The sequence below is a fragment of the Lepus europaeus genome, chromosome 14, assembly GCF_033115175.1.
Source record: "Lepus europaeus isolate LE1 chromosome 14, mLepTim1.pri, whole genome shotgun sequence".
In the NCBI taxonomy this organism is placed as follows: Eukaryota; Metazoa; Chordata; class Mammalia; order Lagomorpha; family Leporidae; genus Lepus; species Lepus europaeus.
In genome coordinates this window covers 93,040,386-93,057,411 of record NC_084840.1, presented here as the reverse complement: position 1 = coordinate 93,057,411, position 17,026 = coordinate 93,040,386, and the positions used below count along the sequence as shown (strand labels likewise).

The 17,026-nt window shown below is 38.7% G+C and overlaps 1 protein-coding gene across 1 annotated transcript in view; it reads left to right on the top strand.

Annotated features, from left to right (window-relative positions):
- The window catches only part of YME1L1 (YME1 like 1 ATPase), a 46,752-nt gene that overhangs the window by 25,956 nt on the left and 3,770 nt on the right, over positions 1-17,026 (top strand). Inside the window, exons 8-18 of the mRNA XM_062211143.1 lie at positions 1,233-1,315; positions 4,464-4,554; positions 7,284-7,436; positions 7,950-8,082; positions 9,635-9,697; positions 10,871-10,983; positions 11,812-11,967; positions 12,788-12,939; positions 14,480-14,606; positions 14,697-14,770; positions 15,341-15,427. Coding sequence (XP_062067127.1) covers positions 1,233-1,315; positions 4,464-4,554; positions 7,284-7,436; positions 7,950-8,082; positions 9,635-9,697; positions 10,871-10,983; positions 11,812-11,967; positions 12,788-12,939; positions 14,480-14,606; positions 14,697-14,770; positions 15,341-15,427 — 1,232 coding nt within the window. The remainder of the gene's footprint in view (positions 1-1,232; positions 1,316-4,463; positions 4,555-7,283; positions 7,437-7,949; positions 8,083-9,634; positions 9,698-10,870; positions 10,984-11,811; positions 11,968-12,787; positions 12,940-14,479; positions 14,607-14,696; positions 14,771-15,340; positions 15,428-17,026) is intronic.

Genomic DNA, 17,026 nt, shown 5'->3' with positions numbered 1-17,026 from the left:
AGTTTTTATACAAGCCGGAACGATTTAAGAAAACTTTACCATAGTTCCCCAAAGTTGATCTCAAATATTTTACTATCCTATCACACTTTTTATGTCTTTCTTATATGTAATAATCTCATTATTGATGTATCATTTGAGGGCAAGTAGTAACATATCACAGGAAGATTATCTTGAAAAGTAGAATAATCTGTTAAGTATCTATTTATTTGAGAGGTAGAGTTACAGAGGGAGAGACAGAGAAAGGTCTTCCGTCCATCTGCTGGTTCACTCCCCAAATGGTCATGACGGACAGAGTTGAGTCAATCTGAAGCCAGAAGCCTGGAGCTTCTGGGCCTCCCATGCTGGTGCAAGGGCCCAAGCACCTGGGCCTTCTGCTGCTGCTTTCCCAGGCCATAGCAGAGAGCTGGATTGGAAGAGGAGCAGCTGGGACACGAACTGGTGCCCCTATGGGATGCCTGTGCCACAGATGGGAGCTTAGCCTACTGTGCCACGGCACTGGCCCTATAAGCATCATTTTTTTAAAGATTTATTTTACTTATTATTTGAACAGCAGAGTTACAGAGAGGCAGAGGCAGAGAGAGAAGGTCTTCCATCTGCTGGTTCATCCCCCAAATGGCCGCAATGACCTGAGCTGGGCCAGTCCGAAGCCAGAAGCTTCTTCCTGGTCTCCCACATGGGTGCAGGGGCCCAAGGACTTGGGCCATCTTCTACTGCTTTCCCAGGCCATAGCAGAGAGCTGGATCAGAAGTGGAGCAGCTGGGACTCGAACTGGCACCCATATGGGATGCTGGCACTGCAGGCGGCATCTGTATCCACTATGCTACAGGGCTGGCCCCAATAAATAACTCTGGAAAAGAACAAAAAAAGAATGCAAATTATCTGTGTTCCTGTGCCACTTTACCCAGTGCTTTTTATCCACACTGAAGTTTGAGAAACATTGATTTAAGATTTTTATTATTAGATCTTACAAGAAGAGGAAAACAATTCCTAATTTTAACTAGAAAGTTCAGGTGTATCTTTTTAATGTGAGCTAAAACTCTGATAATTCTGTGACCATAGTCTAGAAATCCATAGGATGTAGTTTCTACTTCTCACTCTGATTTGATGTGTGTGAACTTACTAAATCTCTTGGATATTTAATTTTCCTAGGTTGAAATTTCTTACATCTAAAAAGTAGAGTGGTTAGGATTTTATTAATCTATGAAACACAACATTTCTTTTCTTCTCTTTAGTCCGCTTCCGGACAACAACAGGGCTTGATTCTGCAGTAGATCCCGTTCAGATGAAAAATGTCACCTTTGAACATGTTAAAGGAGTAAGTGACCATTTCTTTTCCCACTTCACACATTATCTAACTGAAATTCTACAGAAGGTCAGCATTTCGGTTTAGTGGTTATTCTGGAATTTCATCATCACATCCAAAAGTATTAGAGACTTTATATTTTGGGGTAAATGATAGTTGTAGAAGATCAAATCTTGTTTCATAATGGGAGTTTGTATTGGTTTGAGGAACATTGTGCTGTAGTGGAATGAATACAAACTTCAGAATCAACCAGACTAAAGTTTCAAATTCATCTTTTTACTTACTGGCTCTGTGACTTTGAGCAAATTACTTTAGACTCCGACAGGTAATTGATATGCTTGGCGTATAGCAGATAGTTTAATAATTGGTACTATTGAAACTGTTCCTCTTAGGGATCTTTGTAACTCTAGAATCTGAAACATATTAGACAATATCTATTTCTTTAATGAGTAGAATGTGCTAGTTTATCCTTAATTAATTCGTTTTACAATACTTAATGTCTAAGTTCCCTATTTTAGGTGCTGAGGTAGAATAAGTTCCTGTCTTTGTGGAGTTTAAATTTTAAAAGCAGTAACTGGATGATGGTATTAAAAAATAAGAGTATGTTAAAAGGTAATAAAAAGTGTGGTAGGGTAAAAGAGTGCAAGATAAAGAGGACTGGGCGTTCACTTTTCAGTGGTGTTTAGGGTGTGATTGTAGTAAAATACTGGGAGATGAGGTCAGGGAGTGCATAATGTTAGATGCCATAATGAAGACTGGCTTTACTCTGAGAAAGTAGGAGCCATTGAAGGATTTTGAACAGAAGAGCCGGATGATTTGACTTAGAATTTAATGAGAGCAGTTTGGTTGCTGTGTTGAGGAAATCGTGAGGCAAAGGGAGATAACAGGCTGTTACAGCAGTCCAAGCGAAAGAGGAGGCTTAGCTCGACGTTGTTGCGGTGGAGTCAGTATGATGTAGGTAGATTTTGGATACCTATTTGAAGTTAGAACCAACAGGATTTTCTGAGTGGAATGTAGGGTGTGGGAGAAAGATGAGTCAGGAACAACCACAAGATTTTGAGTCTGAGCAAATAGAAGAATGAACTTGCCCTTTTCTGAGATAAAAAAGGCCAAGAGTACAGAAGATGTGGTGGACAAAGTTTAGAAATTTAGTTTAGGGCATATAAATTGGGAGATATCCAAATGAAAATGTTGAGTCAGCCCTTGGGTATATCATTTTGCAGTTATGGGAGAGGTGAGAACTAGAATTAGACATTTAAGAGTTTACATTTTACGTAGATTAAGTTCGTATGTTTGGATGAGATCACCAGAGGAGTTTGTGTAACCAGAAACGAGAAGAGGTCTAGGTACTGAGCTTAGGGCACTCTAAGGATAACAGGATAGAGAAGAGGAACCAGGTAGGAAGACTGAGAAGGAGCTGCCAGGTGAGGACAATGTACTAGAAGAAAATATTTGGATGTTGACAGAGTGAACTGCTTATGTGATGGGTCAAGTGAAAATTGACCATTATTAGATGTATTAATGGGGAGGCCACTGGTGTACTTGATAAGGAAGATTTCAGAGTATCCTGTATGCAGTGGAATATAGTGGAAGGTGATGAAATGGAATAGGTGATCACAAACAATTCTTGAATTTCATTTGAAAGGGGGAGCACAGATAATTTGTTGTATCATAACAGGAAATAAAATTAAAATGTTAGGAAACTGGTATGTAGCGGGTTAGGGAAGTTACTTGATTTTGAAATTCAGAATCAAAATCATCAGCTGATTTTATGAGTGGAAGAGGAGGATGAGTGCTTTGTGGAGAAGTTATGATGAAACTGTGGAAGAATGGGTGATTAGGAAAATGTGACCCATGGGCCCACTTGAAGTTTGGAATTAGTCGACCCATGTATTTTGTTCTAATCATTTTATCTCTTTCAAATATGAATTCTAGAAACATAGACCCCACACTATGTTCTTGTCTGTGCTCTATGCTTTGATATTATTGCTACTATATCTGCTACATTCTGTTTGATTCTGAGGACTCTACAGGCCAGGTAAATTGTTGTTCAGGAATGTTTTGGAAGCAGTTGCTCTTGCAGGAAAGACTTGAAGTACATGACCCAAGGATTTTTCCAAACACTGAAGAGGCTGATTATATGATTATGTTTTATCTGCTCTAATTCTTTACATATACTTTTTTCTTTTGATACAAGGACATTTCAAAAAGTTCATGGAAAATGGAATTAAAAGATAAATGTAGTGCAAAAAAATTGAAATTCAGGCATATGAGAGATCTTCAGAAATTCATGGAAAAATGCACAAATAGTAGGAAAACTGCTTGGAGTTCAAAAATGTTTTGTGCTGGTGCCTGTATGGCATGTAGGCATCACAGGTGGTGTCTTTATCTGCTATACTTCAATGTGATCTCCTAAATCTTTTTTTTTTTTTTTTTTTTTTAAAGGAGTTCTCTCTCTTCCACTGCCTCATATCTACTAGTTAACTCCCCAGATACCTGCAGTGCCTGGGGCTGGATCAGGCCAAAACCAGAATCTGGGAAATTCAATCCAGGTCTCCCACATAGGTGGCAGGAACCCAACTACTTGAGCCATCACTTGCTGGCTCCCAGGGTACACATTAGCAGGCAGCTGGAATTGGGAACAGAGCCAGGATTTGAACCGAGGCACTCCCAGATGGGAGATGAGCAGCCCAGCCAGCTTCCCTTAGGCTAAATGCCCACCCCTCTCAGTAGATCCTATGTTCCTCAAGAGAGGATTTCTCTTGCCCAGCTGGGTTGGAGGTAGAGTAGCTGGGACTCAAACTGTCACTCCCATATGGATGCAATAGCTTGATCTGCTTACTACAACGCCCACCTCTGCTTGATGTTTTACCATGTTGCTCTCCAGTAGCTCATATTTAATTCTGCCCAAAGTACTTCTCTGCTCACTGAGAAGTTGATTTACAGTGATTTTTGTTGGCACATACGGTGACTCTGCAGAACTGGAAACAAGGATTATGAGAAACTAAAATGGGTCATTTTTCTGCACTTTTATCACTGGAACAAAAAGAAGGCCAAGTTAATATGCAAATTAAATTTATGATTTTCAAAGAGGAATCCTGGATAATCTAACCAATTCAAGTCATTATTTAAAATTATTTGCTAAATTGTGTCACTGTAGGTGGAGGAAGCCAAACAAGAATTACAGGAAGTTGTTGAGTTCTTGAAGAATCCACAGAAATTTACTGTGCTTGGCGGTAAACTTCCAAAAGGTAAGATATCTTTCTTTTATCAGGAATTAATGTAAAAAAAACTATTAATATATTACTCATTCAATTTTCATCAGATTTGAGCTGATCAAAATTTGTTTTTTAATTGTTAATTTCCAAAATATGTACTCATTCTCAACATACAGTTCTGTAACATTTTTATAACTTAACATTTGTATGTAATTTGAAACTTTAAGTTGTAAGAATAGTACAAAGACTGTTCTCCTTGTACCATGTTAACCTAGACTCGGTAGTTTCTAGCATTTTGTTCCATTTTTTATTTACTTTATCTCTTTACGTACATGTCTTTTTCTAACCATCAAGAAATTTAACTGAATACAAAATTATTATCTAATTTATATATCATCTCCAAATTTCAGCATTTTTTCCAATAGATTCTTGGTAGTGTCTGTCCAGTGTTGCCACTGCCTTGCTTCCTCTGCAGGCTCCAATCCAGGATCACACAAAGCATTTTGTTTTTTCATTTATTTTATTTTTATTTTTTTTATTTGACAGATAGAGTTAGATACAGTGAGAGAGAGAGACAGAGAGAGAGAGAAAGGTCTTCCTTCCGTTGGTTCACCCCCCAAATGGCCACGGCCGGAGCTATGCCTGTCCGAAGCCAGGAGCCAGGTGCCTCCTCCTGGTCTCCCATGTGGGTGCAGGGCCCAAGCACTTGGGCCATCCTCCACTGCCTTCCCGGGCCATAGCAGAGAGCTGGACTGGAAGAGGAGCAGCCGGTACTAGAATCTGGCAACTATATGGGATGCCAGTGCCACAGGCGGAGGATTAACCTAGTGAGCCACGGTGCCGGCCCCTATTTTTTCATTTATTTATTTGTTTATTTATTTATTTATTTTTGACAGGCAGAGTGGACAGTGAGAGAGAGACAGAGAGAAAGGTCTTCCTTTTTGCCGTTGGTTCACCCTCCAATGGCCGCCGCGGTAGGCGCGCTGCTGCCGGCGCACCGCGCTGATCCGATGGCAGGATCCAGGTGCTTCTCCTGGTCTCCCATGGGGTGCAGGGCCCAAGCACTTGGGCCATCCTCCACTGCACTCCCTGGCCACAGCAGAGAGCTGGCCTGGAAGAGGGGCGACCGGGACTAGAACCCGGTGTGCCGGCGCCGCAAGGCGGAGGATTAGCCTATTGAGCCGCGGCACTGGCCGAAGCACACCTCTTTAAGACATTTTTTATACTGCCAAGTATCTCTACAGAGAGTTCAGCAGAATGTCAGCATGAACCTTTGCTCATTTAGGGTGCGTTTATTAAATCCATATATGACGTCATAGAGTGAGTATTTATAAACCATAGAAGTAGTTATACTCTTCCTTTTTCTAATCACAAGTAGTAACTTGAAGTTTGTAGAAAAATCCAGCATATAATCAATCTACAGAAGTTAATACTATGATTTGTATTGACTAAAGCCAGTTAAAAATAACTAGAACATGGCAATCCTAGGATAGTCTTAAAGCTTTTTTTGAGCTTTTTAAAAAATGTTGTAATGTAAAAAGCTTTATTGCCTTTTTAAATGTAGTCTATGTTTACAAAAAAGTTACATAAATCAGGGAATTCCTTTGTCCTACTTACTGTGAAAAATTTCGGGGCATCATGAAAATTCCAAACATTTGGAAAAGCTTGAAAGAGTAGTATGTAAATGTCCATATACTTACATGCATGGATTTCAAAATGTTTTTGCAACAAAATAAAATCTTTCAATTCCAGTTTTTATTAACTTTTTGAAGTACCATTTTACTGTCCACATAAGCACAATAGTTAATATATTCTGATGTTTGCTTTTCTCTGTATGTATGTGTGTCTGTATTTTTCATGCCCTAACATTTAAAAGGACACTATACAGCAACTACTTTTTGCCTACTTAGGAATCCATCTTTTAAGAATAAGAACATTGTCTTAACAAACAACGTAAGCAATAATTTATCTCACCAAAGAAAAGTTAATACCATTTCTTTAATATCATGTACTATCCAGACTTTTTTTGTACTTAACCAAAAGTGTCTAGAATTTTCTAATTAATGTTTTTCTGTTGGGAAGCAACAAGTCAGACATGCATGGCATTTGCTTGTCTTTTAATCTTTTTTATGTGAATTTTGTCTAAGTTGCTTAATGATAAGTGGGTTTATATTGCTTGGCCCCAAGATTCTTTCTTCCTGTATGTGTTGATATGTAGACAACACATAAATGATATTGGAAAATTAGCAGAGACAAATATGTTTTGCTATATTTCTTTTTTTATCTTTTTTTTTAAAATTTTATTTATTTATTTGAGAGGTAGAGTTACAGACAGAGAGAGGGAGAGACAAAGGTTTTCCATCCACTCCATTCCATCACTTCCATTCACTCCCCAAAAGGCTGCAGTGGCCATTGCTGGGCCAATCTGAAACTAGGAACCAGGAGCTTCTTCCAAGTCGTTCACGTGCGTGCAGGGTCCCAAGCACTTGGGCCACCTTCCACTGCTGTCCCAGGCCATAGCAGAGAGCTGGATTGGAAGAGGAGCTGCTGGGACTTGAATCGGCACCCATATGGGATGCCAGCACTGCAGGTGGAGGCTTAGCCCACTACGCCAAGCGCCGGCCCTTGCTGTATTTCAAAATATACTGATCTTTGGTGTTCCTTCAGCCTCAAAATTATATAAATAACTATTTTATTAGATTCAAAGCAAGTGGTGTTTTTTAACCAAAACTTGAATTTTTCTTGTTTACTTTTTCTTTTAGGAATTCTTTTAGTTGGACCACCGGGGACAGGAAAGACACTTCTTGCCCGAGCGGTGGCAGGAGAAGCTGATGTTCCTTTTTATTATGCTTCTGGATCAGAATTTGATGAAATGTTTGTGGGTGTGGGAGCTAGCCGTATCAGAAACCTTTTTAGTAAGTTTTGATGTATCTTTCCTACAATACTAAATTTAATCAATTTTAGGCGAAGACTGTTTTCTACCCTGGCTTTGCCAATTGCTTGTGATAGTCAGCTGAAAGGGCCATTGTGGTGTTGTGATTTCAGGTGATTTAATATATGAGTTAAAATATTATTTTTTCAAATGCAGTCAGGAGAAGAGCTAGTGGAAGTGCAAGAGGAATTGAAGGCTGCCGAAAAGTTCTTCGTTTTTGTCATTTTATTCATCAAGTCTATGTTATATAATTAAAGAGTAATTAGCTTCAAATTTGATTATTTATATTTATTTGTTATAGCTAGGGAGAATAAATGCCCAATTATTTATATCTTATATCATTTTCTTTGATATTATTTCCCCTGCATCCAGCCTGATCTTTAAATCGGGACCTATTTTTTTTATTTTTTGCTTTTGACAATCTTATACATTTTCAATATTTCTGTGATTTTGTTTAAAAAATGTTGATTTCTTGCCATCTTTCCCATTTTCTTAGGGGAAGCAAAAGCAAATGCTCCTTGTGTTATATTTATTGATGAATTAGATTCTGTTGGTGGGAAGAGAATTGAATCTCCAATGCATCCATACTCAAGGCAGACTATAAATCAACTTCTTGCTGAAATGGATGGGTAAATGTATATTTCTATATCTGTGGAATATGATGATATATCTTAAAAATAAGGATTTTTAAAAATTTTAAACATTGTTTGTAATAACAGATGCCTCCCAGCATTTGTTACATGTACACTTGATCTTGTACAAATCGTTCCTATAAAGCATTTGGTAACATTCTCGAAGTAGGAAAACTTAATGTGTACAAGCAACAGAGTAGTCTCTTATGCAAAAAGTCAAGGCAACCTTTTCTCTCAGTGTTGTATTGCTACCATTAACTAATTGGATATTTGATGTATCACTCAGCTTTTTAATTTGTGATATTTATACCTTCTTTAGTTATTATACTTACAAGAGTAAAGCAATGGTTTAAGCTGAAACTAGTAATTTACTTAAAGAAATAGGAATATGCTGGTCCCTACATGGTATATGAATAGTCAGGTTTTTTTTTTTTTTGTTTTTTTGTTTTTTTGTTTTATTTTTATTTATTTATTTTTTTTGACAGGCAGAGTGGACAGTGAGAGAGAGACAGAGAGAAAGGTCTTCCTTTTGCTGTTGGTTCACCCTCCAGTGGCCGCCGCGGTAGGCGCGCTGCCGCTGGCGCACCGCGCTGATCCGATGGCAGGAGCCAGGTGCTTCTCCTGGTCTCCCATGGGGTGCAGGGCCCAAGCACTTGGGCCATCCTCCACTGCACTCCCTGGCCACAGCAGAGAGCTGGCCTGGAAGAGGGGCAACCGGGACAGGATCGGTGCCCCGACCGGGACTAGAACCCGGTGTGCCGGCGCTGCAAGGCAGAGGATTAGCCTAGTGAGCCGCGGCGCCGGCTGATAGTCAGGTTTTGAGTATTGTATAGATTTAAAGCTGACATCAACTTTTTGTGTGTGTGTTTTTGTTGTTGTTGTTGTTGCTTGACAGCAGAGTTAGAGAGAGACAGAGAGAAAGGTCTTCCTTTTCCGTTGATTCACCCCCCAAATGGCCGTCGCGATTGGCACGCTACACTGATTCGAAGCCAGGAGCCAGGTGCTTCCTCCTGGTCTCCCATGCGGGTGCGGGGCCCAGGCACTTGGGCCATCCTCCACTGCCCTCCTGGGCCACAGCAGAGAGCTGGACTGGAAGAGGAGCAACCGGGACAGAACTGGCACCCCAACTGGGACTAGAACCTGGGGTGCCGGCGCCACAGGCGGACGATCAGCCAAGTGAGCTGTGGCACCGGCCAACTGCCATTAGCTTGTAACAAAAATAAGAGGTCACTTTGAGTGAAGTATTATTGTAAAGTCAATATAAGATATTTTGGAACCAAATAGGATTCTAGGAGCAAATAATTTCACTTTGTAAAATTGAAAATACTTTTTAAAAACTTAATCTGACATCCAAGCTTTTTATCAAGTTGGTTTTTCCTAAGCAGATCAAGAGATTGTGAAGGTGATTAACACAGATAATCAGTGATTTATCTGTTTCCTTGGCTGTTATTCAGATTAATTATAAACAGATTTTTATAGATTATTGTTATGTGACTATGTGTGCTACACTTCAATTTTCAGTGAAGAGCTTCTCTTTTTCCCTAAATAGTTTTAAACCCAATGAAGGGGTTATCATCATAGGAGCTACAAACTTCCCAGAGGCATTAGATAAGTAAGTATTAAGAGAAAATTTTTGTCAAGTACTGTTTTTTTGCTATATTCTGTAAAGAAGTCCATCAGAAAAAATCACATTGTATGATTTCACATAAATCTGCTTATGGGCAATGTCTAAGGCAATCAAATCCACAAAGACAAATTACTGATTGCCAGAGGCTAGGGAGAGTGTGAAGTGACTAACAAAAAGTATTGAATTTCTTTTTGTGAGGATAAGAATATTCTAAAATTAGATTAAGGTGATGTTTGCACATCTCTGAATGTATTTTTTTTTTTTTTTTTAAGATTGATTTTCTTATTTGAAAGGCAGAGATACAGAGAAGGAAAGAGAGATCTTCTGCTCCCTGGTTTACTCCCCAAATGGCCACAACAGCTATGGGGTTGGGCCAGGCTGAAGCCAGGAGCCAGGAGCTTCTTCTGGGCCTCCCACGTAGTACAGGGGCCCAGGTACTTGGGCTGTCCTCTGCTGCTTTCCCAGGTGCATTAGCAGAGAGTTGAATCAGAAATGGAGCAACTGGGACTTGAACTGGTACCCACATGGGATGCCAGCACTGCAGGCAGAGGCTTAACCTTCTATGCCAAAGTGCTAACCCCATCTCTGAATATATTAGAAAATGCTCCACTTAAAAATCTGCATCATGTGAACCAAATCTCTATAAAGCTGTTAAAATATTTATATATATATATTATGTAATATATATATTATATATATATCACCAAAATTTTTAGGTGATATAGATATCATATATATATATATATCACCAAAGTCTTTAGGTGGAGAACATTTTAAAAGTAAAATTTAGTGCATTGTTAAAATTAGCTTTAGCTTATAATTAAATATTGAGATGAGTATGTTGTTCTTCTGACAGTCTGATGTTGTTTGTTCCTTGGTTGACTTTACTTGCTTGCATGTTTTGTTTTCTGTGAGTGTATGCTACCTGAGTGCACACTCACATCTAAATGGATCTTTCTTGTACCCTCTAGTTTTTGAGACTGTTATTGAAGCCATGTTTTAAAATAAACCATATCAACATTTATGTTTAAAACTCCTGTCTAATCTATGACTGCCATTGTCTTCCCATCACATGTTTTCTGTGTCAGTCCTGGTTAACTTCAACTTTTGCATAGTCAGCTTATTAATACGTATTTTCCTTCTGCATTCTTCCTCCAGTGCCTTAATACGTCCTGGTCGTTTTGACATGCAAGTTACAGTTCCAAGGCCAGATGTGAAAGGTCGAACAGAAATTTTGAAATGGTATCTCAATAAGATCAAGTTTGATCAGTGTAAGTGTAATTCTGTAATACAAATATTATTATCTCTATAAATTGGTATTAGATCCATCCTCTATAGTCTTCATTTAGTGAATGTCTTGAAAGACCAATTCATTTATGTGTCTTTTTCTTCTTTATATACATCCTTTTGAAAGTCCTTTTCTTAACTATTGCATATCCAGGAGAATCTGTCATTTTGAATTCCGAGTCCAGGAAGGTTTTCTTTATTCGTGCATAATATTTGAAGATGAATGCATTTATAGATTTTATATAGATGAATGGAAAATGGAAAGCAACAGAAGAAGCCCCAGGAACAATAATTTAACATCAGCTTGAAATCAAAAGGGAGAAAAGCAATCTCTAAAGCAAAACACATGGAACTCTTGTGTCCCAACTTGAGTAGTTACTAAAGCTACTACAGCTGCGTATTTTCGAAGATCACTGAATCAATTGGCAAAGCTACATTTGTTCCCTGTAGGAGCTCTTGTGTCCAAAGTATTAGAAGATGAATTTCAGGGAACAGAGCGTTGTCTTGAGTATTACTTTTCTGTTAATGGTTAGGCTAGTAAGAATATAGGTCATATTTGAAATTTCTAATTCATATCATATACTACTTTCTTTGTTTTTCACAGTCTTTTAAAATTTAAAAACTTTTGTGATTTGTCCCAATGCCAGTTCCAATGGCATGTTTTAGCACTTTCTCTAAGAATTCTGATAAATTTGAGTTTTTAGATAAGTATATTAAATTATACTCTAGAATAATCAGTGCTTTTTTTTTTCCTCTTCATTTGGAATGTGAGCTGTTTTGGACTTTTAGTGCTGTGTTCTGTTTTCACGTAGCTGTTGATCCCGAAATCATAGCTCGAGGTACTGTTGGTTTTTCTGGAGCAGAGCTGGAGAATCTTGTGAACCAAGCTGCTTTAAAGGCAGCTGTTGATGGAAAAGAAATGGTTACCATGAAGGAACTAGAATTTTCCAAAGATAAGATTCTGATGGGTAGGTTCTCTTTATGTTCTGTCTATTTTATACTTTTCATGTGTTAGAGAATAAATTTTCTTTTTGGAAATAATGTATTCAGACAAATAAAGCCTGTGGCTGTGATTAACATAACCTTACTTTAAAACTTGAATATCCAGGTATTCAAGATTTGCAGTTAATTAAGTGTACAAGTTCCTAATTTAAGAGCCAAATGCCATTGCAACATATTCTTGACAATACCCATATTGTCAGTGATATAGAACTCAAGTTTATATGTAATATATTCATTAGTATTTTTTATTTTTCTTAGAAGATGTTTTTGTGACTGTAAAGATAAGTTTAGAGGAGCATGAAAAATATATATGTGAAATAGCAACACAATTTGGCATCCTACAAAACTTGTCCTAAAGTTTATTTGATTACTCCAATGGTGGCGGTAGAACACTCATGCGGTTCCTCTTTTACAGTGTTGATGAGAAGCACGTTTTATTTATTTTGTGTTCAATTTTAATTCTAAGATTGGCTTATAAACATTAGTGATGACATTATTATTAAATTGGAAATTATTTTCTAGAAATAGAATTAAACTTTCCCTTTTTGATAAAAAGATTGACAGTTTTGGTTTGGCAACTTAGAGATTATTACAGTTTTTATGTGTTATAGAGTGAATTCTCATTTCTTGCAAACATTATTATGTTACTTTAAGAATGACTTTTAAGGAGATTAGGTTTTTGTTCCTTCTTTTTTTATGTTAATCCCATACCAGATATTTGGCAAAAGAGAATGTTATTTATTGACACCTTCCTAATGGCATATTTTACTTAAACTTTTATCTTAGGGCCTGAACGAAGAAGTGTGGAAATTGACAACAAAAACAAAACCATCACAGCATATCACGAATCAGGTCATGCTATCATTGCATATTACACAAAAGACGCGATGCCTATCAACAAGGCTACAATCATGCCACGAGGGCCAACACTGGGACATGTAAATTTCTCAAAGTTTTTTCTTCGCTTTTATAAATTTTTATTTATTAATATTTATTTGAGGAAGAGTTCCATTTGCTGTTCATTCCTGAAATGCTTGCAACAGCCAGGGCTAGACCAGGCCAAAGCCAGGAACCCAGATCTCAGTTTGAGTCTCCCATGTGTGTGGCAGAGACCCAAACACTTGAGCAATTAGCAGTAAGCTGGATTGGAAGCCGAGTAGCCCAGACTTGAACCAAGCACTCCAGTGTGGGATGTGGGCATCCCAAGTGGCATCTTTTTTTTTTTTTTTAAGCTTTATTTCTTTGAGAAGTAGTTACAGACAGAGAAAGGAAGAGACAGAAAGTTCTTCCATCCACTGGTTCGCTCCCCAAATGGCTGCAGTAGCCAGAGCTAAGTTGATCCGGAGGCAGGAGCTTCCTCCTGGTCTCCCATGTGGATGCAGCCATTTTCTACTGCTTTCCCAGGCCATAGCAGAGAGTTGGATCAGAAGAAGAGCAGCCAAGACTCATACTGGTGCCCACATGGAAAGCTGGCATGCAGGCAGAGTCTTAGCCCTCAGTGCCACAGTGCTGGCTCCCTTTCCTAAGCTTTAGGCTACTTTCCTTTTTTTTGCTTCTGAGCCATTTTTAAATCAGACACTTGTGAAATTTTTCTGATAAAGAATATTTAGGTATTTTAGATATTATATGTATTATGAAATTTAAATGCTAATTATATTACTACCCATAAAGAGAAATTCTATGTTGTAGTGACTGGTTCCATAGTTTGCCAGTTTTAGTATATGTGCTGCCAAAGTGAGTACTAGTTCCATAGTTTTCTAAGATTCTCTCATTTAGTACAAGTTTTCATCTTCTTGTCTTTCCAATATATGGTATTTTAAGCATTTTTATGCAGCTGGGGAAAAAACAGTCCTATTCCAGCATTATCCACCTATTCTTCATGAAATGTGCATTTGCTTTTTTTTTCATTATTTTTACTTATTTTATTTGAAAGGCAGAGTTAAAGAGGCAGAGAGAGAGAGGTCTTCCATCTGCTGGTTGACTCCGCAGGTGGCCTCAACAGCCGGAGCTACACCATTCCGAAGCCAGGAGCCAGGAGTTTCTTCTAGGTTTCCCATACAGGTGCAGGAGCCCAAGGAATTGGGCCATCCTCCACTACTTTCCCCAGCCATAGCAGAGAGCTAGATTGGAAGTGGAGCAGCCGAGACTCAAACCTGCACCCATATGAGAGGCCGGCACTACAGACAGCAGCTTTACCCACTATACCACGGCACTTCCACCCCCACCTTTTGTTGTCCATTTGTTTTTAAAAGAATCTTCCCTTTCTAAATTGCTGGATTTGTCATCAACCACCTGATTACCATCACTATTAAATATCTTTCAGCCTTCAGTATGATAGGGTTAAAACACTATCGTGAGAGCTAGATGATAATTCTGGTTTTTAGTACAACTATTTCAGAACTCTATCAGGATGTCTTTAGTTACAGAACTGTATCAGAATGTTTTTAGTTACAACTGAAGTATTTTTCAATTGTTCAGGTGTCACTGTTGCCTGAGAATGACAGGTGGAATGAAACAAGAGCCCAGTTGCTTGCACAAATGGATGTCAGTATGGGAGGGAGAGTGGCAGAGGAGCTTATATTTGGAACTGACCATATAACAACAGGTTTGTATTAAAGAATGTCTTTAGTTCAAATTGTGTTTGTTGGTTTGGAGATATTTTTAAGATTTGAGTTCTGTGCTTTTTATATTTTAGGTGCTTCCAGTGATTTTGATAATGCAACTAAGATAGCTAAGCGGATGGTCACCAAATTTGGGATGAGCGAAAAGGTATTCATTATTTTAATCCTTTTCATATATCAAATGATGTGTCATGTGTGACTTTAACGTTCTGATTATAAATTGGTAGCATTTCCTTTCCCCATTTCATTCTAAATACTTAATTCTGAATGTTGTTCTCTTAGCTGCTCAGAAACTGTTATTTCATGAGTCAATGAAGTGATTACACAACATAAATTCTTGAGCCTTTTGATATGACATAAAGAAGCCTGCTTTCTGAGCTTCCTTCTTTACCTTTTCCATGTTTTTTATATTTCCACATTATCCTGTGACTCCTTGAAGCACTTTTGTACTCTGAATTCTGCCTGTCTGGCTTTGGAATAGCTGGCAAGGTTTTTTAAGAAAATACTCAGAACCAGAATTAAAATTTTCTCTTTTGTTCTAATCTTCATAATTTCATAAGAATGATGAAATTTCTGTTCTTTCAAGAGCATTTGTATATTGTATTTCTTGCCCTCATGATATTTTTGTCCTGATCTATAGGAAAGTAGTTTCTCTCTGTTAAATTTCTTGATGTTTATGGATTTTTCTGTTCAATTACTTTCTTCTCTTTGCTTTTAGCTTGGAGTTATGACTTACAGTGATACAGGGAAACTGAGTCCTGAAACTCAATCTGCCATCGAACAAGAAATAAGAATCCTTTTAAGGGTAATGATCATATTTTTCTGTGCTCATTGATTGACATAATGTGCCTAAAGGAGCAGGTGTTTAGCCCAGTGTTTAAGATTCCAGGCCCTACACTGAAGTGCGTGGGTTCAATTCCCTGGTCTGACTCCTGATTCCAGCTTCCCACTGATGCAGACTCTGGAAAGCACCAGTGATGGCTCAGGTAGTTGGTTTCTGCCATCCACTAGGCGATGAGGATTGTGTTTGCAGTTCCTGGTTGCTGTTACTGGCTTTATCCCATCAGAGTCCCAGCCCTAATCACAGTGCCAGCCATTGCAGGCATTGGGAGAGTGAACTAGAAGATAGCAGCCTGCTCACCCATGTGTGTACTCTCTCCCTGTTCCTCTGGCTTGCAAAAACAACAACAACAACAAAAGTGACAACTAAAGTATCTTTGTTCACTAGAAATCTCATTCTATAAGATAATAGATATATCATTGCAATCATGTTCGACATATGTTATACCTCTGGTCAGGAACTGGATCTTGGTGGTTTTAAAAATGTACTTCTACTTGACGTTTTTGACTAACATATAAGGATATTTTGGTTTTTTATGTTTATCTTTTTTTTTTTTTTTTCAAGATTTATTTTATTTGAAATAGTTACAGAGAGGCAGAGAGAGAGAGATTTGAGATCTTCCATCTACTGGTTCATTCCCCAAGTGGCCTTAATAGCCGGAGTGGTACCAATCTGAAGTCAGGAGACAGGATCTTACTCCAGATCTCCCACATGGGTACAGGGGCCAAAGGACTTGGGCCATCTTCTACTGCTTTCCCAGGCCATAGCAGAGAGCTGGATTGGAAGTGGAGCAGCCAGGTCTCAAACTGGCACCCATATGTGATGCCTCCACTTTACCTGCTACACCACAATGCTGGCCCCTTTAATATTTATCTTTTATAATAAACATTTGTTTATTTTCATCTAAATGAAAGGCAGGTGGAAACTATCTTCCATGTGCTGGTTCATTCCCTAAATGCCCTGGGCTGGGCCAAGCTAAACTCTATTGGTGGCAGGGGCCCAAGCACTTGAGTCCTCTCCTGCTGTCTTCCAGGATGCATTAGTAGGAAGCTAGATCAGAAGCGAAGTAGCTGGGACTCAAATCAGCACTCTGATAGAGGATGTGGATATCCCAAGCAGTAGCTTCACCTGTGATGCCACAGCACCTGCCTTGTCATTTCTCCTTTAGCTATACAACCATAGCAAATGAATAGGGGATATTGTTTATTGAGTCTTGTGACTCATGTTTTTCCCCTACTCTTATACAGATCTTTTCTTTTTAAGATTTTATTTGACAAGTATAGTTACAAACAAGGAGAGGGAGAGACTGAAAGGTCTTCCATCTGCTGGTTCACTCTCCAAATGGCAGCAGCAATGGCTGGAGCTGAGCTGATCTGAAGCCAGGAATCAGGAGCTTCCTCCAGGCCTCCCATGTGGGTGAAGGGGCCCAAGCACCTGGGCCATCTTTTAATGTTTTCTCAGGCCCTTAGTAGAGAGCTGGATCAGAAGGTGGAGCTCCTGGGCCAGTGCCTGTTTGGGATACCAGTGCCGCAGGTGGAGGCTTAACCTACTACACTGCAGTGC